Raw genomic sequence first — 27256 nt, forward strand, 5'->3', positions numbered from 1 at the left:
AGGGTTTAAAACATCATTATGTGGTCCATGACACCATTACTATTGCTCTCTACACCCTCAGACTTCCTCTGAATAAATATGGTGTTTATTAAATTAATTAAATTAAGTACATAGAAATATTACATTTTTGGAATCATGCTAATGATGATTGAAAGTTCATACTCCTATGATATCAACATTTTCAAATAGGGCCAACAGTAAATCTAACAGTAAATCTCAAACAACAAACAGTACAAATCACAGTATAAAAAAATAACATACACAGTAACATGACAAATCACCATGAAACATTATCATGGTCCATACAACTATAAACACTACTAAAATAGTCCATCAAATATCCCCATGAATGCCTCCACTTCCTTGCTGTAATCCTCTCCATGGAGCCTGCAATGATGAAGATTAATGCTATCTGTCAATGATATCAAGTTAATTCATAATCATGATTTCAATTAGTATGGATGAACAAAGTTAAGAAAATAAAGTATCATTTCTCTATAGTCCCTCCTTACCTTTTGCCAGTCACATTGTCATTGTTTGGGGTAGTCGTCTTTGAGAATAAATCAAACCGTTCTCCCAGGGGGGGCAAGCTTGTGTCAGTCTGTTTTGGGAAGGAGGGTGGTGCATTCACGGGGGGTTCACTGAATGTCCTCTGCAGAGGGGAAAGATGTGTGTTTCAGATTACTTTTCAAACGTGTACTGAAAAAAATGGGCTGCTAAATACAAAACCAAACATTGCTATCCCCTTGATTTCAAAGCATGTGAATTGCGTGATAAAAGGTAACTTTTCATTCTACACTCAGTGGCCAGTTTATTAGGTACACCCATCTAGTACTGGGTCGGACCCCCTTTGCCTCCAGAAGAGCCTGAATTCTTTTGGGCTTGGATTCTACAAGGTGTGGCGTTCAAACGTTGCTCAATTGGTATCAAGGGACCGAAGGTGTGCCAGGAAAACATTCCCCACACTATTACACCACCACAACCAGCCTGTACCGTTGACACCAGGCAGGATGGGGCCATGGACTCATGCTGCTTACACCAAATCCTGACTCTGGCATCAGCACGACGCAACAAGAACCGGGATACGTCGGACCAGGCAATGTTTTTCCACTCTTCAATTGTCCAGTGTTGGTGATCATGTGCCCACTGGAGCCGCTTCTTCTTGTTTTTAGCTGATAGGAGTGGAACCCGGTGTGGTCGTCTGCTGCAATAGCCCATCCGTGACAAGGACCGCTGAGTTGTGAGTTCCGAGATGCCGTTCTGCACACCACTGTTGTACTGCGCCGTTATTTGCCTGATTCTTGCCATTCTACTTTGACCTCTCTCATCAACAAGCTGTTTTCACCTACAGGACTGCCGCTGACTGGATGTTTTATGTTTGTCGCACCATTATCGGTAAACCCTAGACACAGTCGTGTGTCTGAGATACTGTAACCAGCACGCCTGGCACGGACAATCCTACCACGCTCAAAGTCGCTTAGGTCACTCGTTTTGCCCACTCTTAACGTTCAATCGAACAGTAACTGAATGCCTTGATGCCTGTCTGCCTGCTTTATATAGCAAGCCATGGCCACGTGATTCACTGTCTGTAGGAGCAAACCATTTTCGTGAACGGGGTGGTGTACCTAATAAACTGTATCATATATCATAACAGAAGCCTTGGCTTTGTCTGTTGTCAATTTCATTTTGACCTCAGATCCAGCATTGAGATAAAGTCAACTGATACTATGGGTAGATAATAACTCACTGTGGTCTTGTTGTCAGGGTGGCTCCAGCTATCAGAAGCCTGGCGGTTGTGTGGTCTGACTGGGAAAGTAGTAACTGGTATCTGAGAAACATCTGGGGAGGTCGACCTGAGACACACAAATCATTACATAACATTGATAATCAATTGCTCAGGGTCACATTTGTCACGTATTTTTGCAACAGTACCAAGTTCCTTCCTACTGACGTCTCTTCAACCAGAAACCAGTTTTGCCCGCTGGGATAGATCATAGATATTTCATTCAGTGAAATGACAGGGGTTTGATACCGTGTGGAACTGTGAATTCCTAGTTTGTTACGAGCTGAGCTCACCTGAGTGGGGTACTGGACATAGTGAAGCGGGGTTTGGGCTGTAAGCAAGTGGATGGTAGTTGTGTGGAGTGGCCTGTAAACATCAATACATTTAACTATTCAATAATTTACATGACCAAAATGAAATTTTTAACATTGATATGTTCAAAAACTGCTCCCTGTTAGAATACCTTTTGGCCTATCAATGTCCAGGTCCAACCCTTTAGTTTTAGCTACAGTGGTGCATGACTTCTCGTTGGAGTGCACCAAGTTGTCGTCAAAATCGTCCCACTCGTCTCCCAGGTCAAAGGTCACGCTGGGGGTGAGTGACGATGAGAAGAAACCACTGTCGTCGGTCAAGTCTACAATGGGACTCGGAGGGAAAGACCTGCTCTGACTTTGGGGGGTGCTGTAACTCTGAGGGTAACCCCTGCTCTGGGGGGTGCTGTGACTCTGAGGGTAACTCCTGCTCTGGGGGGTGCTGTGACTCTGAGGGTAACTTCTGCTCTGGGGGGTGCTGTAACTCTGAGGGTAAATCCTGCTCTGGGGGGTGCTGTGACTCTGAGGGTAACTCCTGCTCTGGCTTTGGGGGGTGCTGTGACTCTGAGAGTAACTCCTGCTCTGGCTTTGGGGGGTGCTGTGACTCTGAGGGTAACTCCTGCTCTGGCTTTGGGGGGTGCTGTGACTCTGAGGGTAACTCCTGCTCTGGCTTTGGGGGGTGCTGTGGGGGGTACTGTGGCTGAGGGATCTTCCATCGTAGGCATTGGGCTTCCTCCACATTGAAGTGCCTTAAAACAGAAATATGGATTGGTTATGGTGAGATTATGAGAACACGTTATTGTCTGTTTGCAGTACATTTGTGTGTAAATTGTATTGAATCTACAATAGGTCTATTTCGTAGAATTGTTACAACAACCAAAAAAAAAACAGTATGACATAGTTTTTTTTGTAACTGAGATGTCCTACTTTGTGACTCCGTAAGGGTTTGAAGTTGAACAGGTGGTGGTTCCACTTCTCCCATTGTCTGATACATGTCTTCCAGGTAGTCATTATACTCTGTCGAGAGACACATATGTTCAGTTACTCTTCTCAAGTGTCCATTAACTACCATTTCTCTACAACACTGCTGTATTGAAGGTGAATGAAGTTAGAAACCTCTAGAAGCATTCCGATACTAAACATACCATGGCCATAGGTCACAACATAAGCCATCTCTTGGGGTGTTGCAAAGTCCTCAGCTGAATCCACACTCTGTGGTCCTGCTGAAGCGCCATTACCTTCATACCTTCAAAGAAAGTTAAGAAAAGATGAGGAATGTGTTGGATACAGTTTGGATTAGTAATCAATTAACTCCAAGCTGATTAACTGCATCTATGTTTTGGGTAAAGGAGTGTACATACCTGGAAGAAGCAGGTAGGATCGGCTTAGGTGAATAAGAGAACTGCTGCATGTTCTCAGCTCCCATCCCACCACTCATTCTCATCTAAAGGAACCAGCAACAGGCAGATGAAGCACTAATTCAGGTCAAAGTTCCTTGTTCAGTTAGTTGATGATAAATCAGTAAATGATCCTGAAACACGTGTCACTCATCTTTGACTTCAATGCCTGATTTATGTGAAAGTATGAATAAGTATTTTGTCTCAGCCTCTCACTCTCTCTCTCAAATTAGAATTTAGCCCAAAGGGGTTATATTTTAAAGGACTTCTGCAGCTGTTGTCAGTTGTTCTCCCCACCTTGAGGCGTTTGACTGGTGTCTCCGTCAGTGAGTCACTCCTGGTCTTCAGGTCTTGGAGGTAGGAGGAGAAACTCGAATGCTGATTCATCTGCCTTTTCAGAACCCCCGGCACTCCATTTTTACCTGGGAAACATACAGTGGGGAAAAAAAGTATTTAGTCAGCCACCAATTGTGCAAGTTCTCCCACTTAAAAAGATGAGAGAGGCCTGTAATTTTCATCATAGGTATAGGTCAACTATGACAGACAAATTGAGGGAAGAAAATCCAGAAAATCACATTGTAGGATTTTTAATGACTTTATTTGCAAATTATGGTGGAAAATAAGTATTTGGTCACCTACAAACAAGCAAGATTTCTGGCTCTCACAGACCTGTAACTTCTTCTTTAAGAGGCTCCTCTGTCCTCCACTCGTTACCTGTATTAATGGCACCTGTTTGAACTTGTTATCAGTATAAAAGACACCTGTCCACAACCTCAAACAGTCACACTCCAAACTCCACTTTGGCCAAGACCAAAGAGCTGTCAAAGGACACCAGAAATAAAATTGTAGACCTGCACCAGGCTGGGAAGACTGAATCTGCAATAGGTAAGCAGCTTGGTTTGAAGAAATCAACTGTGGGAGCAATTATTAGGAAATGGAAGACATACAAGACCACTGATAATCTCCCTCGATCTGGGGCTCCACGCAAGATCTCACCCCGTGGGGTCAAAATGATCACAAAAACGGTGAGCAAAAATCCCAGAACCACACGGGGGGACCTAGTGAATGACCTGCAGAGAGCTGGGACCAAAGTAACAAAGCCTACCATCAGTAACACACTACGCCGCCAGGGACTCAAATCCTGCAGTGCGAGACGTGTCCCCCTGCTTAAGCCAGTACATGTCCAGGCCCGTCTGAAGTTTGCTAGAGTGCATTTGGATGATCCAGAAGAGGATTGGGAGAATGTCATATGGTCAGATGAAACCAAAATAGAACTTTTATGTAAAAACTCAACTCGTCGTGTTTGGAGGACAAAGAATGATGAGTTGCATCCAAAGAACACCATACCTTCTGTGAAGCATGGGGGTGGAAACATCATGCTTTGGGGCTGTTTTTCTGCAAAGGGACCAGGACGACTGATCCGTGTAAAGGAAAGAATGAATGGGGCCATGTATCGTGAGATTTTTAGTGAAAACCTCCTTCCATCAGCAAGGGCATTGAAGATGAAACGTGGCTGGGTCTTTCAGCATGACAATGATCCCAAACACACCGCCCGGGCAACGAAGGAGTGGCTTCGTAAGAAGCATTTCAAGGTCCTGGAGTGGCCTAGCCTGTCTCCAGATCTCAACACCATAGAAAATCTTTGAAGGGAGTTGAAAGTCTGTGTTGCCCAGCGACAGCCCCAAAACATCACTGCTCTAGAGGAGATCTGCATGGAGGAATGGGCCAAAATACCAGCAACAGTGTGTGAAAACCTTGTGAAGACTTACAGAAAACGTTTGACCTGTGTCATTGCCAACAAAGGGTATATAACAAAGTATTGAGAAAATGTTGTTATTGACCAAATACTTATTTTCCACCATAATTTGCAAATAAATTCATTAAAAATCCTACAATGTGATTTTCTGGATTTCTTTTCCTCATTGTGTCTGTCATAGTTGACGTGTACCTATGATGAAAATTACAGGCCTCTCTCATCTTTTTAAGTGGGAGAACTTGCACAATTGGTGGCTGAATAAATACTTTTCCCCCCCACTGTAGATAGGAGGACATTGAAAATACAATGTAATCATTTGTGAATCAACAATTTCAATGATTCTAAGTGTCAATTGAGCAATGGAATGGAGACAAAAACTCGACTCACAGCAGTCGTGGCCACATTGATCCTTGTTTTTGCAGAAGTGGTTACATTGTTTTTTGCCTGGATCTGGTTGTGAGGAACCTGTATTTCAGTGAGGAAAAAAAGATTATGGAAGTTGGGTTAAAAAACAACAACAGTCCTGTGAGTCTGCAAGTACAACTTAGCAATAGCTCAAAGCATACTAATGTAAGGTATTAAATCAGCCTACCCTTTTCTGTGGCACATGTGGATGATGAGTTTCTCTTCTGTGTTTGCTGATCTGTTGGCTGTGTTCTCTGTGTTGCACCCTGTGATCTCTGAGTGTTAGCCTGTGCTCGCTGCACGGTGTTATGTTGCTCAGGTGTGAGTGATTCAGCTCCGTACCTCTTCGGTCCAGAGAAGAAGGCACTAAACTTCTGTTGAATGTCCAACCCCACTGAAGAGAGGAAGATCTCAATGTAGTTAATAGAATATATTCTTACTTTTCATAAATCTCACTCAAACAATTCCACTCGACTTAAACTGCCTTTTACAAGTTTGAAGTAGTTTGTACAAATGTATTTTAACACAAATCTATACTAAAAGTGAGAGAAAAATGTCATGATAGTTAGCCGCCTGACCGTATTCTGAGCTGACCAGATTCACGTTTATCTCCTCTCCTTTGGAGGCTTTCGCCACTTCGATCTTCTTTGACCAGCTTCCTGACTTCAACAGCATCAAGTCTCTGGACGAACACACAACACAGTCCCCCCTTTCATCATTCTCTCCCTCTCTTTTGCTCTCTTTCTTTCACTGTTTTCCCTGTATGAGTGTATGACGGTAACACTTTACCTAAAGCCTGCAGGCAGGGATCATCAACTAGATTCAGCCGCGGGTCGATTTGTTTTCTTGAGCGGATGGTCGGGGGTCCGGAACATAATTAAGCAATAAGGCCAGAGGGGGTGTGGTATATGGCCAATATACCACGGCTAAGGGCTGTTCTTTTGCACGACGCAACGCGGAGTGCCTGGATACAGCCCTTAGCTGTGGGATATTGGCCATATACCACAAACCTCGGAGGTGCCTTATTGCTATTATAAACTGGTTACCAACGTAATTAGAGCAGTAAAAACAAATGTTTTGTCATACCCGTGGTATACAGTCTGATATACCACGGCTGTCAGCCAATCAGCATTCAGGGCTCGAACGACCCAGTTTATAATTACAAATAATTTGTAGACCGCAAATTGACTCATGAATCCCAAACAGATATAATGTTTGACTAAAACATAATCATTTCAAACCTTGCTTACATTTGTATATGATCACGTCTCTATTATGGGTGGGAATACTCTGACCAGATTTCTTAAATTAAAATCACTTGCAGCTCATTTCCTGGTGTTTTTACAGTCTTATGTCCAACAATGAAAATTCATTAAAAAATAAAAAATAAATTATATATATATATATATATATATATATATATATATATATATATATATATATATATATATATATATATATATACACACACTACCGGTCAAAAGTTTTAGAACACCTACTCATTCAAGGGTTTTTCTTGAGTGATGGAATGCTGCATCAGATGACCTGGCCTCCACAATCCTTCGACCTCAACCAAATTGAGATGGTTTGGGATGAGTTGGACCGCAGAGTGAAGGAAAAGCAGTCAACAAGTGCTCAGCATATGTGGGAACTCCTTCAAGACTGTTGGAAAAGCATTCCAGATGAAGCTGGTTGAGAGAATGCCAAGAGTGTGCAAAGCTGTCATCAAGGCAAAGGGTGGCTATTTGAAGAATCTAAAATATAAAATATATGTTTTATTTGTTTAACACTTTTTTGGTTACTACATGATTCCGTGTGTTATTTCATAGTTTTTGATGTCTTCACTATTATTCTACAATGTAGAAAATAGTAAAAAAAAAAAAAAAAAACCTTTATTGAGTAGGTGTGTCCAAACTTTTGACTGGTACTGTATATAAATGTTTTCTTCCACTTTGACATTAATTGTTGACAAAAATTACAATGAAATCGATTTTAATCCCACTTTGTAACACAATAAAATGTGAAGAAATCCAAGGGGTCTGAATACTTTTACAAGGCACTGTATCCATGGCAGCAGTGTCACTGAAAGTGGACGGTCCATTGATTTGATGTAAGGCTTTGACTCAGAATTGTTTTCCTCTCCAGTTTGATACGTCAGCGACCGCAGTGATCATGACCGAAACTCACACCAAAGACAAGTACATGCAGTTCATGAATGGGGCAGAAATCATTGAGAGCAGATGTGAGTGTGTATATATATATATATACTGCTCAAAAAAATAAAGGGAACACTTAAACAACACAATGTAACTCCAAGTCAATCACACTTCTGTGAAATCAAACTGTCCACTTAGGAAGCAACACTGATTGACAATACATTTCACATGCTGTTGTGCAAATGGAATAGACAACAGGTGGAAATTATAGGCAATTAGCAAGACACCCCCAATAAAGGACTGGTTTTGCAGGTGGTGACCACAGACCACTTCTCAGTTCCTATGCTTCCTGGCTGATGTTTTGGTCACTTTTGAATGCTGGCGGTGCTTTCACTCTAGTGGTAGCATGAGACGGAGTCTACAACCCACACAAGCGGCTCAGGTAGTGCAGCTCATCCAGGATGGCACATCAATGCGAGCTGTGGCAAGAAGGTTTGCTGTGTCTGTCAGCGTAGTGTCCAGAGCATGGAGGCGCTACCAGGAGACAGGCCAGTACATCAGGAGACGTGGAGGAGGCCGTAGGAGGGCAACAACCCAGCAGCAGGACTGCTACCTCCGCCTTTGTGCAAGGAGGAGCAGGAGGAGCACTGCCAGAGCCCTGCAAAATGACCTCCAGCAGGCCACAAATGTGCATGTGTCTGCTCAAACGGTCAGAAACAGACTCCATGAGGGTGGTATGAGGGCCCGACGTCCACAGGTGGGGGTTGTGCTTACAGCCCAACACCGTGCAGGACTTTGGCATTTGCCAGAGAACACCAAAATTGGCAAATTTGCCACTGGCGCCCTGTGCTCTTCACAGATGAAAGCAGGTTCACACTGAGCACATGTGACAGATGTGACAGAGTCTGGAGACGCCGTTCTGCTGCCTGCAACATCCTCCAGCATGACCGGTTTGGCAGTGGGTCAGTCATGGTGTGGGGTGGCATTTCTTTGGGGGTCCGCACAGCCCTCCATGTGCTCGCCAGAGGTAGCCTGACTGCCATTAGGTACCGAGATGAGATCCTCAGACCCCTTGTGAGACCATATGCTGGTGCGGTTGGCCCTGGGTTCCTCCTAATGCAAGACAATGCTAGACCTCATGTGGCTGGAGTGTATCAGCAGTTCCTGCAAGAGGAAGGCATTGATGCTATGGACTGGCCCGCCCGTTCCCCAGACCTGAATCCAATTGAGCACATCTGGCACATCATGTCTCGCTCCATCCACCAACGCCACGTTGCACCACAGACTGTCCAGGAGTTGGCCAGGAGGATGCTTTAGTCCAGGTCTGGGAGGAGATCCCTCAGGAGACCATCCACCACCTCATCAGGAGCATGCCCAGGCGTTGTAGGGAGGTCATACAGGCACGTGGAGGCCACACACACTACTGAGCCTCATTTTGACTTGTTTTAAGGACATTACATCAAAGTTGGATCAGCCTGTAGTGTGGTTTTCCACTTTAATTTTGAGGGTGACTCCAAATCCAGACCTCCATGGGTTGATACATTTGATTTCCATTGATAATTTTTGTGTGATTTTGTTGTCAGCACATTCAACTATGTAAAGAAAAAAGTATTTAATAAGATTATTTCATTCATTCAGATCTAGGATGTGTTATTTTAGGGTTCTCTTTATTTTTTTGAGCAGTATATATATATATATATATATATATATATAAATATATATATATATATTTTTGTATATATATATATATATTTTTGATGAATTTCTTTGCTCCGAAAACTTGGGGGGCCAAATAAAACCACCCGCGGGCCTCCAGTTGGAGAACCCTGCCTGCAGGTATAATGCTTTATAACTTGTTATAACCATGTATGAACCTTTAAAACATCTTATAATACGCTTTTAACAAGCTTTAGATAAAGTGTGTCTCTATGCATGTATCAGGCTGTGTGTGTGTCGGTGTGTTACTCAAAATGTCAGTCCTCCTTATCTTACGTGAGTTTTTGCAGGAAGACCACGTTGTTGTCACAGTCCCCGATGATCATGGTGACATAGTGGTGGTCAGGAGCAGTTCTCTTTGACAGCAGCTGTTCATGGTTCTTCACGTTCACAGTCACGACAATCTCTGCGGTGGCGACGTTGTATCTTGGAAGCTAAAACGTGATAAATAAAAATGAAATTAAAGGTTGTTGGGGAGATGTATTAATTGGTTAGAAATGGAAATATACGCAGCCGTGATATTAAATGATATATGTGTGGGAAAATATTCTGTTACATCCCGATACCAAATATTGCTACAATGATTAATCTTGATCACCTTTTTTCCATTCTAACAAAAATTCTACCAAAGCAATGGTTTTTACCTGCTCCAAACGAACTTCATACTTAGGCAGATTGATGATAGCCTCTCTGATTTGGTTTCCAAATGGAGGATGTCTGTTGACGATCTAGACAACAAATATTTGATTTTATTGTATGTGAAAGCACATTGTGATGACTGTTGACGTAGAAAGGGGCTTTATGAATAACATTTGAAAGACTGATTTGATTGAAAGCCATGGAACTGCATGTTTGTTTCAGCGGGTATGTCAATAAACCATGGAGATTTTGAAACAACGTGGTGTTTAAATGAATGACTTTGTTTGTTATAGTCATCTACAGATGCTGTATGCTCACCAGCTCCAGCTCCCTGGCGTTGGTCTGCTCTATCTTATTGAAGGTGGTGAGCCCAGCGTTCACCATGGCTGCTGACAGAGTCAACCCTGGAACAGATTATCTGTGCCGTTACAGACATATATCATTATATTATGAATAGAGTCTCATTTATCATTTTAAATCAGCCTCATTATTACATTAAAATTGGCTCTAGAATCGGCTTCCTATTTCGCAACAAAGCCTCCTTCACTCATGCTGCCAAACATGCCCTCGTAAAACTGACTATCCTACCGATCCTTGACTTCGGCGATGTCATTTACAAAATAGCCTCCAACACTCTACTCAGCAAATTGGATATAGTCTATCACAGTGCCATCCGTTTTGTCACCAAAGCCCCATATACTACCCACCGTTGTGACCTGTACGCTCTTGTTGGCTGGCCCTCACTACATATATTCGTTGCCAAACCCACTGGCTCCAGGTCATCTATAAATCACTGCTAGGCAAATCCCCGTCTTATCTTAGCTCACTGGTCACCATAGCAACACCCACCCGTAGTCTGCGCTCCAGCAGGTATATCTCACTGGTCATCCCCAAAGCCAACACCTCCTTTGGCCGCCATTCCTTCCAGTTCTCTGCTGCCAATGACTGGAACGAACTGCTCATCTTTTGCACATCTATCATTCCAGTGTTAATTACGAAATGGTAACTATTTTTGCACTATGGCCTATTTATTTATTGCCTTACCTCCATAACTTACTACATTCGCACACACTGTATATATATTTTCTGTTGTATTTTTGACTATATGTTTTGTTTACCCCATATGTAACTCTGTGTTGTTGTTTTTATCGCACTGCTTTGCTTTATCTTGGCCAGGTCGCAGTTGTAAATGAGAATTTGTTCTCAATTGGTTTACCTGGTTAAATAAAGGTGAGAACAAAAAAATGAAATAAAGAAATGTCATTTAGCAGACGCTCTTATCCAGAGCGACTTACGGTAGTGAGTGCATACATTTTCGTACTGCTCCCCCGCGGGAATCAAACCCACGACCCTAGCATTGCAAGCACCGTGCTTTACCAACTGAGCCACATGGGACCATTATAGAGTCATTATATTTCTATGGTTACAGCTACTGTACTACTTTAATTTGTCTAGGAATAAATCAGTTGGTCAATGGATTTCTTAAAAAGGGTCTCTGAACATAGTAACAGCAGGACAACCATTAACTACTAACTTTCTACATGCGTTGACAGTATGTTTTGCGTACACATTCTGTATTCATTGACCGTTTTCTACCTATTTTCTCCAGCTGCTTTGAGACGTAAGGAGAGTTCTCCCACAGCTTTGCCCTGAAGCACTTGGCCAGTATCAGGGAGTTGAGCAGAGCAGAGAAGCCTGTCTTGGAGCGCTGGTTTAGAAACTCTGCCAAACCTGGTTTGGATTCAAAACACATCTTGGATCAAAGAGTGTTTTTTTCAAAGGAAGCTTGCTTATTAGACAAGGCTCACTGCGAACCATCTTCTACTATCAAAATGTGAAGTGATTGATGACTTACATCTGCTGATTCGGACTCCATTCCGGAAGATTCTACCGGTGTCTTGTGTGAGTCCAAACTCTTGGACTGGAATGGAGCCAAACTGGGCCTGAATCAAGCTGAGGTGGAAGACGAGTATAGAGGAAAAGTGCCGAAGTTCAAGGAAAGACATTTGAGATTCACCCAAAGAGAATACATGGTGGCATCAATGTCATCCTCCATCTTCTCATGCTGGTACACTGTACGGGCCTCTGCTTGACTTACCAGTTCACCTTCATCTCATTGTTTTTGATCTTTCCCTCCATGGGATACCTGGAGATAAAAAGCCCAGATATGACCATTTACAGTTTTTTGCATGTCACTTCACCTCTTCTTACAATGTATCAATGGATTGTACTTTAACCTGATGGTAATCCTGTTCTTGTCCTTGTTCAATGTGTTCAGGGTTCTCTTCTCGTTCACTCTCAGCTGCACGTCAGTGAACTCTCTGCCCTTCGCCATCAATTCTATCTGTGTGAAGAAGAGACAGCTTCCATTTCAGTGGGATTCTCAATACAAAATCTACTCAACTCATCTATTTTAATTTCCTATGTAACAAACAACACAAACGCCACAAACAACACAATACAGAAACTCAATAAAAAACTGTGTACGTGCATATGAGAGATGCTACAGTGTTACTGTACACCTACCAGCTCAGGTAAGGTCTCAGTGCCAGCCACCTTGCTGAACTGCTTCATTGTGTCAAATGCCACACAGTACCTGGCCATCAACCTGCCTGCCTCTGTAGGGGATGTCCACAATTACACATGTCAAGAAGAGAACAGACTTGAGTTGAATGGCTTTGGGATGCTGGAAAGCAAATGTAGGAGATATCCATCTGTATTGAATAACACCAAACATGTACGGGGGTTTGTTAGTTAGTTGTTGTACACTTCTGATGATTACTAATGAAACAAACAGTAAAAGGCCATAGTAGCCACGCAAAACCCAAAATGGGTTGCCTCTCTCAACCTGTAGCTTTGATGTTGACGTCCTCATCCATGGAGACCAGACCAATGGAGGCCAGGGAGTTCAGGTTCTTCAGACAGAGCTCTGGAGCAGAGAGTATGGAGAGACATAATACAGTTAGTTACTACACAAACGCTATCATGATAGAGATATTCTGTGTTTTCAGATATGAAGTCCATATTAACAAAGAAAACACAGGAATGCCACACCTTGCAATTTGGCTTCGATCCCACATTGGTCCAAGTCAGTGGAAAAACCTGCAATAAAAAGTACGGACAGTTGTTTTCTCATGTATGATGTGCCAATGTATGTCTATAACATTTATGTCTCTATGTCGTTTGAGAAACTGTTGTAAGGATGTTGTGAGATATTCTAAGTACAGTGCCTTGCAAAAGTATTCATCCCCCTTGGCGTTTTTCCTATTTTGTTGCATTCCAACCTGTAATTTAAATGGATTTTTATTTGGATTTAATGTAATGGATATACACAAAATAGTCCAAATTGGTGAAGTGAAATGAAAAAAATAACTTGTTTCAAAGAATTCTAAAAAATAAATAACGGAAAAGTGGTGCGTGCATATGTATTCACCCCCTTTGCTATGAAGCCCCTAAATAAGATATGGTGCAACCAATTACCTTCAGAAGTCACATAATTAGTTAAATAATGTCCACCTGTGTGAAATCTAAGTGTCACATGATCTGTCACATGATCTCAGTATATATACACCTGTTCTGAAAGGCCCCAGAGTTTGCAACACCACTAAGCAAGGGGCACCACCAAGCAAGCGGCACCATGAAGACCAAGGAGCTCTCCAAACAGGTCAGGGACAAAGTTGTGGAGAAGTACAGATCAGGGTTGGGTTATAAAAAAATATCAGAAACTTTGAACATCCCACGGAGCACCATTAAATCCACTATTAAAAAATGGAAAGAATATGGCACCACAACAAACCTGCCAAGAGAGGGCCGCCCACCAAAACTCACAGACCAGGCAAGGAGGGCATTAATCAGAGAGGCAACAAAGAGACCAAAGATAACCCTGAAGGAGCTGCAAAGCTCCACAGCGGAGATTGGAGTATCTGTCTATAGGACCACTTTAAACCGTACACTCCACAGAACTGGGCTTTACGGAAGAGTTGCCAGAAAAAAGCCATTGCTTAAAGAAAAAAATAAGCAAACATGTTTGGTGTTTGCCAAAAGGCGACTCCCCAAACATATGGAAGAAGGTACTCTGGTCAGATGAGACTAAAATTGAGCTTTTTGGACATCAAAGAAAACGCTATGTCTGGCGCAAACCCAACACCTCTCATCACCCCGAGAACACCATCCCCACAGTGAAGCATGGTGGTGGCAGCATCATGCTATGGGGATGCTTTTCAGCAGCAGGGACTAGGAGACTGGTCAGAATTGAAGGAATGATGGATGGCGCTAAATACAGGGAAATTCTTGAGGGAAACCTGTTTCAGTCTTCCAGAGATTTCAGACTGGGACGGAGGTTCACCTTCCAGCAGGACAATGAGCCTAAGCATACTGCTAAAGCAACACTCAAGTGGTTTAAGGGGAAACATTTAAATGTCTTGGAATGGCCTAGTCAAAGCCCAGACCTCAATCCAATTGAGAATCTGTGGTATGACTTAAAGATTGCTGTACACAAGCGGAACCCATCCAACTTGAAGGAGTTGGAGCAGTTTTGCCTTGAAGAATGGGCAAAAATCCCAGTGGCTAGATGTGCCAAGCTTGTAGAGATACCCCAAGAGACTTGCAGCTGTAATTGCTGCAAAAGGTGGCTCTACAAAGTATTGACTTTGGGGGGGGGGGGGGTGAATAGTTATGCACGCTCAAGTTCAGTTTTTTTGGTCTTATTTCTTGATTGTTTCACCCCAAAAAATATTTTGCATCTTCAAAGTGGTAGGCATGTTGTGTAAATCAAATGATACAAACCCCCCAAAAATCCATTTTAATTCCAGGTTGTCAGGCAACTAAAATAGGAAAAATGCCAATGGGGGTGAATATTTTCGCAAGCCACTGTACATGCTATTAACTGTACTGTAATAAGCTAGCATCCATGCTAACAATCTAACTGTTAACACTGAAAAAGCTTAGCATCCATGCTAACAATCTAAATGGTTAATATTGAAATAGTCTATCATCCATGCTAACAATCTAACTGGTTAATATTGAAATAGCCTAGCATCCATGCTAACTATGTAGTTGACTAGTGCTGAAATAGCCAAACACCCATACTAACAATCTAAATGGTTAATACTGAAATAGCCTAGCATCCATGCTAACGATCTAACTGGTTAATACTGAAATAGCCTAGCATCCATGCTAACGATATAGCTGACTTGTGCTGAAATAGACTAGTATCCATGCTAACGATGAAGTTGACTTGCGCTGAAATAGACTAGCATCCATGCTAACAATGCTGGCTAATGCTAATAATGACTGGGTGATGTCCAGTCTGTGTGTACTTACCGTAGTGTTTGGGGTTCTTCAGGGCTCTGATGTAGAGGAAGGTGGAGCGGATCCAGTCCAGGGCCATGTTGACGTCTGAGATGGTGTGGAGGACGATCTCAGCGTTCAGGTGCTCCACAAGGTGGGTGTGCAAGCTGAGGAGGAGGACAAAAATACTTCAACCTCAATGTGAATCACATAAAGAGTATGAAATCAAACAGAGATTTAAAGAAAGGTACCGGTCTATGTGGTCAAACAATCATCATCACAATGTACTGTATCATACAAATGAATGTAAAACCAAATCAAATCATATAAGCTACACTCTGAAACAAGTGTTGGGGAACTTTGACACTGTAGAAGTAACCCATCACCATACCTGCTCTCAATGATTTCTGCCCCATTCATGAACTGCATGTACTTGTCTTTGGTGTGAGTCTTGGTCATGATCACTGCGGTCGCTGATGTATCAAACTGGAGAGGAAAAAAAATAAAAGTCAAAGCCTTACATCAAATAAATGGACCGTCCACTTTCAGTGACACTGCTGCCATGGATACAGTGCCTTGCAAAAGTATTCAGACCCCTTGGATTTCTTCACATTTTATTGTGTTACAAAGTGGGATTAAAATCAATTTCATTGTAATTTTTGTCAACAATCTACACAAAATACTCTAATGTCAATGTGGAAGAAAACATTTATATACAGTACTAGTCAAAAGTTTGGACACACCTACTCATTCAAGGGTTTTTCTTTATTTTGTTACAATTTTCTACATTGTAGAATAATAGTGAAGACATCAAAACGATTAAATAATACATATGGAATCATGTAGTAACCAAAAAAGTGTTAAACAAATCAAAAAATGTTATATTTGAGATTCTTCAAAGTAGCCACCCTTTGCCTTGATGACTGCTTTGCACACTCTTGGCAGTCTCTCAACCAGCTTCATGAGGTAGTCACCTGGAATGCATTTCAATTAACCGGTGTGCCTTGTTAAAAGTTTGAGCCAATCAGTTGTGTTGTGACAAGGTAGGGGTGGTATAGAGAAGATACCCCTATTTGGTAAAATACCAAGTCCATATTATGGCAAGAACAGCTCAAATAAGCAAAGAGAAACGACAGTCCATCATTACTTGAAGACATGAAGGTCAGTCAATCCGGAAAATTTAAAGAACTTTGAAAGTTTCTTCAAGTGCAGTTGCAAAAACCATCAAGCGCTATGATGAAACTGGCTCTCATGAGGACCGCCACAGGACAGGAAGACCTCTGCTGCAGAGGATAAGTTAATTAGAGTTACCAGCCTCAGAAATTGCAGCCCAAATAAATGCTTCACAGAGTTCAAGTAACAGACACATCTCAACATCAACTGTTCAGAGGAGACTGCGTGAATCAGGCCTTCATGGTCGAATTGCTGCAAAGAAACCACTACTAAATACACCAATAAGAAGAAGAGACTTGCTTGGGCCAAGAAACACGAGCAATGGACATTAGACCAGAGGGAATCTGTCCTTTGGTCTGATGAGTCCAACCACCGTGTCTTTGTGAGACGCAGAGTAGGTAAACGGATAATCGCCGTATGTGTGGTTCCCACCGTGAAGCATGGAGGAGGAGGTGTGATGGTGCTTTGCTGGTGACACTGTCTGTGATTTATTTAGAATTCAAGGCACACTTAACCAGCATTACCTCAGCATTCTGTAGCGATACGCCATCCCATCTGGTTTGCGCTTAGTGGGACTATCATTTGTTTTTTAACAGGACAATGACCCAACGCACCTCCAGGCTGTGTATGGGCTATTTTACCAAGAAGGAGAGTGATGGATCAGATGACCTGGCCTCCACAATCACCCGACCTCAACCTAATTGAGATGGTTTGGGATGAGTTGGACCGCAGAGTGAAGGAAAAGCAGCCAACAAGTGCTCAGCATATGTGGGAACTCCTTCAAGACTGTTGGAAAAGCATTCCAGGTGAAGCTGGTTGAGATAATGCCAAGAGTGTGCAAAGCTGTCATCAAGGCAAAGGGTGGCTACTTTGAAGAATCTCAAATATAAAATATATTTTGATTTGTTTAACACTTTATTGGTAACTACATGATTCCATATGTGTTATTTCATAGTTGTGATGTCTTCACTATTATTCTACAATGTAGAAAATAGTAAAAATAAAGAAAAACCCTTGAATGAGTAGGTGTGTCCATACTTTTGACTGGTACTGTATATATATTTTTATAAATAAAAAATTCATAACTAAAATATAGTCGCTGCTTAAGTGTTCAGCCCCTTTGGTTAGGCAAGCCTAAATTAGTTCAGGAGTAACATTTGGCTCAACAAATCACATAATAAGTTACATGGACTCACTCTGTGTGAAATAATAGGGGTTGACATGATTTTTTAATGACCACCCCTTCCTCTGTTCCCCATACATACATCTGTAAGGTCCCTCAGTCAAGTATTGAATTTCAAGCACAGATTAAATATACAAAGACCAGGGAGCTTTTCGAAAGCCTTATAAAGAAGGGCAGTGATTGGTAGATGGGTAACAATAACAAATCAGACATTGAATATCTGTTTAAGCATGTCAAGTTAATAATTATGCTGTGGATTATATATTAAACCACCAAGACACATCAAAGATACAGTCGTCTTTCTGAACTGAGCTGCAGGACAGGAATGAAACTGCTCAGGGATGTTACAATGAGGCCATTAGTGATTTTAAAACATCTAGTGAGTTCAAATGATGATGGATCAACAACATTGTAGTGACTCCACAATAATGACCTAAATGACAGAGTGAAAAGAAGAATACAAATATACAGAATATTCCAAAACCTGCATCTTGTATGCAACAAGTCACTAAAGTAATCCTGCAAAAAATCTGCAAAGCAATACACTTTTTGGTCTAAATGCAGAGCCTTATGTTTGGGGCAAATCCAACACAACACATCACTGAGTAACTGCCCCCTTATTTTCGAGCATGGTAGTGGCTGCATCATGGTATGGGTATACTTGACATCGGCAAATACTGGGGAGTTTTTCAGAATAAAAATAAACAGGATGGAGCTATGCACAGGCAAAATCCTCTAGGAAAACCTGCTTCAGTCTGCTTTACACCAGAAACTGGGAGAGGAATTCACCTTTCAGCAGGACAATAACTTACAACATAAGGCCAAATCTACACTGGAGTTGCTTACCAAGAAGACAGTGAATGTTCCTGAGTGGCCAAGTTAGTTTTGACAGAGCTTGAAGGATTTTGAAAAGAATAATGGGCAAATATTGCACAATCCAGGTGTGCAAAGCTCTTATAGACTTACCCAAGAAGACTCACAGCTGTAATCGATGCCAAGGGTGTTTCTAACGTGTATTGACTCAGGAAGCTGAATACTTATGCAACGGCTATATTGTAGTTATACATTTTTTATTAATATTTCAAAAATGTTCAAATGTTTATTCCACTTTGACATTAGTGTATTTTGTGTAGATTGTTGACAGAAAATGACAATTAAATCGATTTTAATCCCACTTTGTAACACAAAATGTGAAGAAAGGGGTCTGAATACTTTTGCAAAAACTATGGCTCATTTTCTTATCCAATGCATTCAGATATGAAAATACAGAATGGGCACTGGCTACAAATCAGGCAAAACTAGTAGAAATGATGTCATAATGAATAGAACACTGGTTGTAATTATCTCATTTCAACTAGTTTTGCCCGCTGGATAGGAGCTGGTTTTGGACTAGGATTTGTACCCTGTGGTGCTAAGCATGCTGGGACTAGAGGGCATGTCTGTAATCCGTACCTGTGGCCGGCCTGCTCGGCCAATCATCTGCAGCATGTCGGCGTCGCTGTACTCCTTGCAGGCGCCCCCGATGTAGTGCATGGTGGACTTGATCACCACCAGGTGGGCTGGCAGGTTCACCCCCATCGCCAGAGTACTGGTTGTAACTAAGAAAACCACATACAGTGCCTTCAGAAAGTATTCATACCCCTTGACAGCCTGAATTCAAAATGAATTAAATTGATATTTTTCCCACTCACCCATCTATACACAATACCCCATAATGACAAGTGAAAACATTATTTATTGATTTTTTTGGCAAATGTATTTAAAATGAAATACATAAATATCTAATTTACATAAGTATTCACACCCCCGAGTCAATACTTTGTAGAAGCACCTTTGCCGGCGATACCTTTGGGTATGTCTGTGTCAGCTTTGCACATTCTTCCAGATTTTCTCAAGCTCTGTTAAATTAGATGGGGATTGGCAGTGAACAGCAATCTTCAAGTCTTTGCACAGATTTTCAATGGGATTCAAGTCTGGGCCACTCAAGGACTTTCACATTCTTGTTCTGAAGCCATTCCAGGGTTGCTTTGGCTTGGGGTCATTGTCCTGTTGGAACGTAAATCTTCGCCCCAGTCCAAGGTCGTTTGCACTCTGAAGCAGGTTCTCATCAAGGAGTTCCCTGTATTTGGCTCCATTCATTGTTCCCTCGATCCTTACCAGTCTCCCAGTCCCTGCTGCTGAAAAGCATCCCCATAGCATGATGCTGCCACCACCATGCTTCACTGTGTGGATGGTGTTCTCGGGGTGATGAGAGGTGTTGGGTTTGCGTCAGACATAACGTTTTCCTTGATGGCCAAAAAGCTAAATTTTAGTCTCATCTGACCAGACTACCTTCTTCCATATGTTTGGGGAGTCTCCCACATGCCTTTTGGTGAACACCAAACGTGTTTGCTTATTTTTTTCTTTAAGCAATGTCTTTTTTCTGGCCACTCTTCCATAAAGCCCAGCTCTGTGGAGTGTACGGCTTAAAGTGGTCCTATGGACAGATACTCCAATCTCCGCTGTGGAGCTTTGCAGCTCCTTCAGGGTTATCTGTGGTCTCTTTGTTGCCTCTCTGATTAATGCCCTCCTTGCCTGGTCCGTGAGTTTTGGTGGGCGGCCCTCTCTTGGCAGGTTTGTTGTGGTGCCATATTCTTTACATTTTTTAATAATGGATTTAAATGGTGCTCCGTGGGATGTTCAAAGTTTTTGATATTTTTTTATAACCCAACCCTGATCTGTACTTCTCCACAACTTTGTCTCTGACCTGTTTGGAGAGCTCCTTGGTCTTCATGGTGCCGTGTAGCTCAGTTGGTAGAGCATGGCGAATGCAACGCCAGGGTTGTGGGTTCGATTCCCACGGGGGGCCAGTATGAAAATGTATGCACTCACTAACTAAGTTGCTCTGGATAAGAGCGTCTGCTAAATGACTAAAATGTGGTGCCCCTTGCTTAGTGGTGTTGCAGACTCTGGGGCCTTTCAGAACAGGTGTATATTTACTGAGATCATGTGACACTTAGATTGCACACAGGTGGACTTTATTTAACTAATTATGTAACTTCTGAAGGTAATTGGTTGCAACAGATCTTATATAGGGGCTTCATAGCAAAGTGAATACATATGCACGCCCCACTTTACCGTTATTTATTTTTTAGAATTTTTTGAAACAAGTTATTTTTTTCATTTAACTTCACCAATTTGGACTATTTTGTGTATGTCCATTACATGAAATCCAAATAAAAATCCATTTAAATTACAGGTTGTAATGCAACAAAATAGGAAAAACGCCAAGGGGGAATACTTTTGCAAGGCACTGTATACCCTTCCACAGATATATGCCTCATCACAATTATATAGCTGAGATCTATGGACAGTTCTTTGGACTTCATGGTATAGTTTCTTCTCTGACATGCACTATCACCTATGGGTCCCGTGTGGCTCAGTTGGTAGAGCATGGTGCTTGCAACGCCAGGGTTGTGGGTTCGATTCCCATGGTGGACCAGTACAGGAAAAATATGAAAATGTATGCACTCACTAACTGTAAGTTGCTGTGGATAAGACCGTCTGCTAAATGACTAAAATGTAAAAATATAGACAGGTGTGTGTTTCTTTCTAAACCATATCCAAACAATTGAATTGGCCACAGGTGGACTCCAATCAAGTTGTAGTGACATCTCCTGAGTTAATTTGGAGTATCATAGCAAAAGGGTGCCTTTTAGTGATGCGCGGGTTGACTCATAACCTGCAGTCCCTGAGGTGTGGATGGGTTTAGGGTCATTCAATATTGCTGAAGGGCGGGTGGGTGCCAGGCAGGTTCAATAAAAATAAACAATACCTTGAAAAATCTATAATTCTTGTGCAATTTATATAGGCAACACCGAGGTTTGTCTTTCATTATTTTAGGCTATCTGGTATTAGTGCATAAGCCTAAACCTTAGAGCTTAACTGTACACGCGCCAAATAATGCTTTTGGGAACGGACAGAAAAAGTTAACATCAATCCACAGAGGCAAAAACGACATTGTCGAAGTTGAATTCAATAAGACAAAAGCTGCGAAAGGAGAGTTGAAAATAAAGAGAAGGGAGGGCCAGAAAAGTCATGTTTGGAAAAGATTTGGTGAAGTGGTAAAAGAGGATTATAGCAGTGCCGGCTATGTTATGTGCAGTGGTGTAAAGTACTTAAGTAAAAATACTTCAAAGTACTACTTAAGTAGTTTTTTGGGGTATCTGTACATTACTATTCATTTTTTTGACAACTTTTACTTTACTACATTCCTACAGAAAATAATGTACTTTTTACTTTTTCCCTGACACCCAAAAGTACTCGTTACATTTTGAATGCTTAGCAGGACAGGAAAATGGTCCAATTCACTAACTTATCAAGAGAACACGTGGTTATCCCTACTGCCTCTGATCTGGCGGACTCACTAAACACAAATGCATAATTTGTAAATGATGTCTGAGTGTTGGAGTGGGCCAGGCCTAATCGCCCAACATCAGTGCCCGACCTCACTAATGCTTGTGGCTGAATGGAAGCAAGTCCCCACAGCAATGTTCCAACATCTAGTGGAACGCCTTCCCAGAAGAGTAGAGGCTTTTATAGCAGCAAAGGGGGGACCTACTCCATATTAATGCCCATGATTTTGGAATTAGTTGTTCGACGAGCAGGTGTCAACATACCTTTGGTGATGTAGGGGTCGGGCGGTTGTGGATGGGTCATTAGCAATTGCAGGCGGTGCAGGTGTACAAACAGCTGACCTGTGCACCACTAGTGTGAATACTTATGCAAATGAGATATTTATGTATTTCACTTTCAATACATTTGCAAACATTTCTAAAAACTTGTTTTCACTTTGTCATTATGGGGAATTGTGTGTAGATTGGTGAGAGAAAAAAAATGATTTCATCCATTTTGAATTCAGGCTGTAACAACAAAATGTGGAATAAGTCAAGGGGTATGAATACTGTCTGAAGGCACTGTACATTTCCCCAAAGTTCAACATTGATAATTTAACACTGTATAAAGACATTTAGTGTTTCTTTTTTTTAAATGGTGAATTGACTACAGCCAAGTTCCACAGCCAAGGGTAAAATAATACAATATACAGTATAGTAAGATTTATTTGATCTTGCACACATTCACAGCTAAAAGCTAAAGGTTTATTTGACCTTGTACACATTCACAGCTAAAATCTGAATTGCAGTATACAGACACAAAAAACAATGAGTAGATTTATATAGCGGGAATCGATAAAGGGTGGATTGAAGCAGTTAACATTAATCTTTTAATTTTAATTTTCTAAAAATATTCAAAAGGTAACCTAAGATAGTCACGCAATTTTGCATCTATCTAGGATGTTTGGTGCAGTATTGCTCAAGTGAAAAAATTAGCATGAGGACGAGTCGTCTCTTGTTGAATGACAACAGACATTTAATTGTTGACCAATTGCCGACGAGGGGGCGTAGACTTCAGCTACCGACCTCGGCTTGCCTTGAGAAACATTTTTGTGTGCCTGAACAGCTGAAAAAAACCTTGCCGAAGTCCAAAACGAACAAATCGTCACAAAATTTCGTCATAATACAGTACCAGTCAAAAGTTTGGACACATCTACTCATTCAAGGGTTTTTCTTTATTTCTACTATTTTCTACATTGTAGAATAATAGTGAAGACATCAAAACGATGAAATAACACATATGGAATCATGTAGTAACCAAAAAAGTGTTAAACAAATCAAAATATATGTTATATTTGAGATTCTTCAAAGTAGCCACCCTTTGCCTTGATGACAGCTTTGCACACTCTTGGCATTCTCTCAATCAGCTTCATGAGGAATGCTTTACCAACAGTCTTGAAGGAGTTCCCACATATGCTGAGCACTTGTTGGCTGCTTTTCCTTCACTCTGCGGTCCAACTCATCCCAAACCATCTCAATTGGGTTGAGGTCGGGTGATTGTGGAGGCCAGGTCATCTGATGCAGCACTCCATCACTCTCCTTCTTGGTCAAATAGCCCTTACACAGCCTGGAGGTGCGTTGGGTCATTGTACTGTTGAAAAACAAATGATAGTCCCACTAAGCGCAAACCGGATGGGATGGCGTATCGCTGCAGAATGCTGTGGTAGCCATGCTGGTTAAGTGTGCCTTGAATTCTAAATAAATCACAGACAGTGTCACCAGCAAAGCACCTCCACACCACCTCCTCCATGCTTCACGATGGGAACCACACATGCAGCGATCATCCGTTCACCTAGTCTGCGTCTCACAAAGACACGGCGGTTGGAACCAAAAATCTCAAATTTGGACTCCTCAGACCAAAGGACAGATTTCCACCGGTCTAATGTCCATTGCTCGTGTTTCTTGGCCCAAGCAAGTCTCTTCTTCTTATTGGTGTCCTTTAGTAGTGGTTTCTTTGCAGCAATTCGACCATGAAGGCCTGATTCACGCAGTCTCCTCTGAACAGTTGATGTTGAGATGTGTCTGTTACTTGAACTCTGTGAAGAGTTTATTTGGGCTGCAATCTGAGGCTGGTAACTCTAATGAACTTATCCTCTACAGCAGTGGTAACTCTGGGTCTTCCTTTTCTGTGGCGGTCCTCATGAGAGCCAGTTTCATCATAGCACTTGATGGTTTTTGTGACTGCACTTGAAGAAACATTCAAAGTTCTTGACATTTTCTGGATTGACTGACCTTCATGTCTTCAAGTAATGATGGACTGTCGTTTCTCTTTGCTTATTTGAGCAGTTCTTACCATAATATGGACTTGGTATTTTATCAAATAGGGCTATCTTCTGTATACCACCCGTACCTTGTCACAACACAACTGATTGGCTCAAATGCAGGAAAGAAATTCCACAAATTAACTTTTAACAAGACACACCTGTTAATTGAAATGCATTCCAGGTGACTACCTCATGAAGCTGGTTGAGAGAATGCCAAGAGTGTGGAAAGCTGTCATCAAGGCAAAGGGTTGCTACTTTGAAGAATCTCAAATATAAAATATATTTTGATTTGTTTTACACTTTTTTGGTTACTACATGATTCCATATGTGTTGTTTCATAGTTTTTATGTCTTCACTATTATTCTACAATGTAGAAAATAGTACAAAGAAAGAAAAACCCTGGATTGAGTAGGTTTGTCCAAACTTTTGACTGGTACTGTATATGCACGAACTGTTTCGGCTAGGAAGCATGCGGACGCCTTTAGGGCTCAGACACCCCAATAGCATTTGCTGGCCGAGAGTACTTAGCACCTCTGAACTTAATTTACAAACCGATTTTACATGTAGAATCGTCAGTCAGACGTCTACAGCGCGTGGTCCCTAAAACACATTGCGCTGAACGATGGACAGACGAACGCTAGATCCACATTTGTTGCGATGTGTGAGAGCCTTTAGACAGTACAGGCAGGTCTCCCATGCTGAAGGCCATAATGCTTACACAGTACAGGCAGGTCTCCCATGGTGAAGGCCTCCTCGATCACCTTCCTGTCTGACACGTCAACCCCGGCGTGGTGGAAACCAACCCCAAACGTCACCAGGTCTGGAATAGAGAAATCACTGGGCTAGTGATTCCACATTCTAATGCAATAATAGTTATATTTAAAATCAATGAGAAATGTTTGCCTACATGATACAGAAGAGAAGGAATATAAATTATTCTAAATTATCCACCGACCTCTGAGTTTTGAGTCCAGAAGAGAGTTTGCATACTTCATCAACCTGCAAACAGAGGATTCCAACGATTCAATCAGATCTAACTAAACAGGAAGACATTTGTATTGAGTACCTGTACATCTGTAGAGAATGAAAAGGGAAGTAGCTCAAACCTTTGTTTGTGCTCAAGCCTCATGATGAACCTGGCATCCTTGGCCAGAACAGTGGCTGACTGCTGGACTCCTTTCCTTGTTGAGCAAAACTGTTTTGAAAGAAATCCCATGTGTGAGCTATTAACAATGGCAATACTTACTGAAACGTACAAATATGGTGCTGGTCATGTCTACATTTCAGAGACACAAAGAGAGTTCCTCACAACAAGGGTTGGTTTCTGGTCCGAGTAGGTCTGGATGATGTTGGCCATCTTGTAGTTGAGTGACAGGTCGAACTTGAACTCAGTCTGGTTGCTGCTGCAGGGGAAACCCAGCACTACTTTCCTCAGTTTCACAGGTCTGTGACTCTCATCCATCTCCAGACAAGTAGCAGGGCCTCTGTTGTCACACAGCCAGTCTGCTATCTGCCATGTCAAACCATTGAACACAGTGAGGAGAGGGAATTTCTTCAAATAAATGCTCTGTTTAATGATAATCGGTAAATATCAATACTTCCAAGCAGCCTCCTCCTCTCCTTCCCTATTTCCTATTCCCCTACTCTTTCTGAAGGAGATAAGAACAACATAACAAGATATGGAGATCAGTGGAGGCTGAGGAGAGGACGGCTCATAATAATGGCTGGAATGGAATGGTGTCAAACATGTGGTTGATCAATCAATCAAATTTTATTTGCCACATGTGCCGAATACAACAGGTGTAGACATTACAGTGAAATGCTTACTTACAAGCCCTTAACCAACAATGCAGTTTTAAGAATAAAAAAAAAAAAAAGTGTTAAAGTAAAAAATAGATAAGTAAAAAATAAAAATAGCAAATAATTAAAGAACAGCTGTAAAAAAAAAAAACATTCCATTGACTCCATTCCAGCCGTTGCTATGAGCCGTCCTCCCCTCAGCAGCCTCCACTGATGGAGATGCATGTATCAGAAAGGGAAAGAAGGACTATAGTGAAGGAAGCCTCTTTAGAGTATTAGAATATGGCCAAAGTGTGCTATCACCCCTCTTGGCCCCTCAGCCACTTACATCCTTGACATTTGGAATGGTGGCGGAGACGGCCACAAATCTCATGGAGAGGTCCTCCTGGGGGTTCTCTGCTGCACGGTAGGCATGGACCGCCTTCATCCTGCTCACCACCACCTCTAGTGTCGCTCCACGCGTAGTGTCCTTCACCACGTGCACCTAGAAAGAGCCAAGATGGAGTATATTTAGTTGTCAATAAAACACATAACATAATACTAGACAGATATGCACTACTAAGTTCAATGACAAATCAAGAAACAATCGATTACAATCTGTGCAAGAAAGTTTCAGTCTGTCCAAGCTGTTTCAGAGTGTTATTTGGCCAAGTCTATGGTTGCAGTGATACCTGAGGGAATTTTTAACAGAACATTAAGTACTTAGGCATATCCACTGACCTCGTCAATAAGGAAAAGCCGGACCAACTGCAGCAGGCAGTTATCCCTCCACTTCCTGGTCATGCTGTCCCATTTTTCCTGGGAGGAACAAAGAAATGTGTCTGAGCTTTATCGAGAACGGGTTAATGAAGTGTTAAATTAAATTTTTTTTTAATGAATCTTCTAATGAATTATCTTGATACAACACAATGTATCCATCCATCCATGAGCCCTCAAAACAAAAATGTATCT

The 27256-nt window shown here is 41.8% G+C and overlaps 1 protein-coding gene across 1 annotated transcript in view; it reads right to left on the bottom strand.

Moving 5' to 3' along the window:
* Positions 1-320: 320 nt before the first annotated feature.
* LOC311146395 (putative ATP-dependent DNA helicase HFM1) overlaps positions 321-27256 on the bottom strand; it is a gene marked incomplete at both ends in the record, with an annotated part of 29694 nt that continues 2758 nt past the window's right edge. The window contains 31 exons of the mRNA XM_084182894.1: positions 321-387; positions 513-652; positions 1748-1853; positions 2077-2149; positions 2247-2843; positions 3022-3111; positions 3240-3340; positions 3456-3538; positions 3789-3913; positions 5635-5712; positions 5840-6046; positions 6231-6334; positions 9801-9958; positions 10169-10252; positions 10482-10567; positions 11760-11894; positions 12019-12116; positions 12262-12309; positions 12401-12507; positions 12690-12781; positions 13012-13092; positions 13218-13265; positions 15486-15619; positions 15844-15938; positions 19261-19406; positions 25224-25325; positions 25461-25504; positions 25612-25700; positions 25815-26015; positions 26634-26789; positions 27026-27103. Coding sequence (XP_084039020.1) covers positions 321-387; positions 513-652; positions 1748-1853; positions 2077-2149; positions 2247-2843; positions 3022-3111; positions 3240-3340; positions 3456-3538; positions 3789-3913; positions 5635-5712; positions 5840-6046; positions 6231-6334; positions 9801-9958; positions 10169-10252; positions 10482-10567; positions 11760-11894; positions 12019-12116; positions 12262-12309; positions 12401-12507; positions 12690-12781; positions 13012-13092; positions 13218-13265; positions 15486-15619; positions 15844-15938; positions 19261-19406; positions 25224-25325; positions 25461-25504; positions 25612-25700; positions 25815-26015; positions 26634-26789; positions 27026-27103 — 3753 coding nt within the window. The remainder of the gene's footprint in view (positions 388-512; positions 653-1747; positions 1854-2076; positions 2150-2246; positions 2844-3021; positions 3112-3239; positions 3341-3455; positions 3539-3788; positions 3914-5634; positions 5713-5839; positions 6047-6230; positions 6335-9800; positions 9959-10168; positions 10253-10481; positions 10568-11759; positions 11895-12018; positions 12117-12261; positions 12310-12400; positions 12508-12689; positions 12782-13011; positions 13093-13217; positions 13266-15485; positions 15620-15843; positions 15939-19260; positions 19407-25223; positions 25326-25460; positions 25505-25611; positions 25701-25814; positions 26016-26633; positions 26790-27025; positions 27104-27256) is intronic.

This window comes from Coregonus lavaretus (assembly GCF_964263955.1).
Source record: "Coregonus lavaretus genome assembly, chromosome: 19".
Classification (NCBI taxonomy): Eukaryota; Metazoa; Chordata; class Actinopteri; order Salmoniformes; family Salmonidae; genus Coregonus; species Coregonus lavaretus.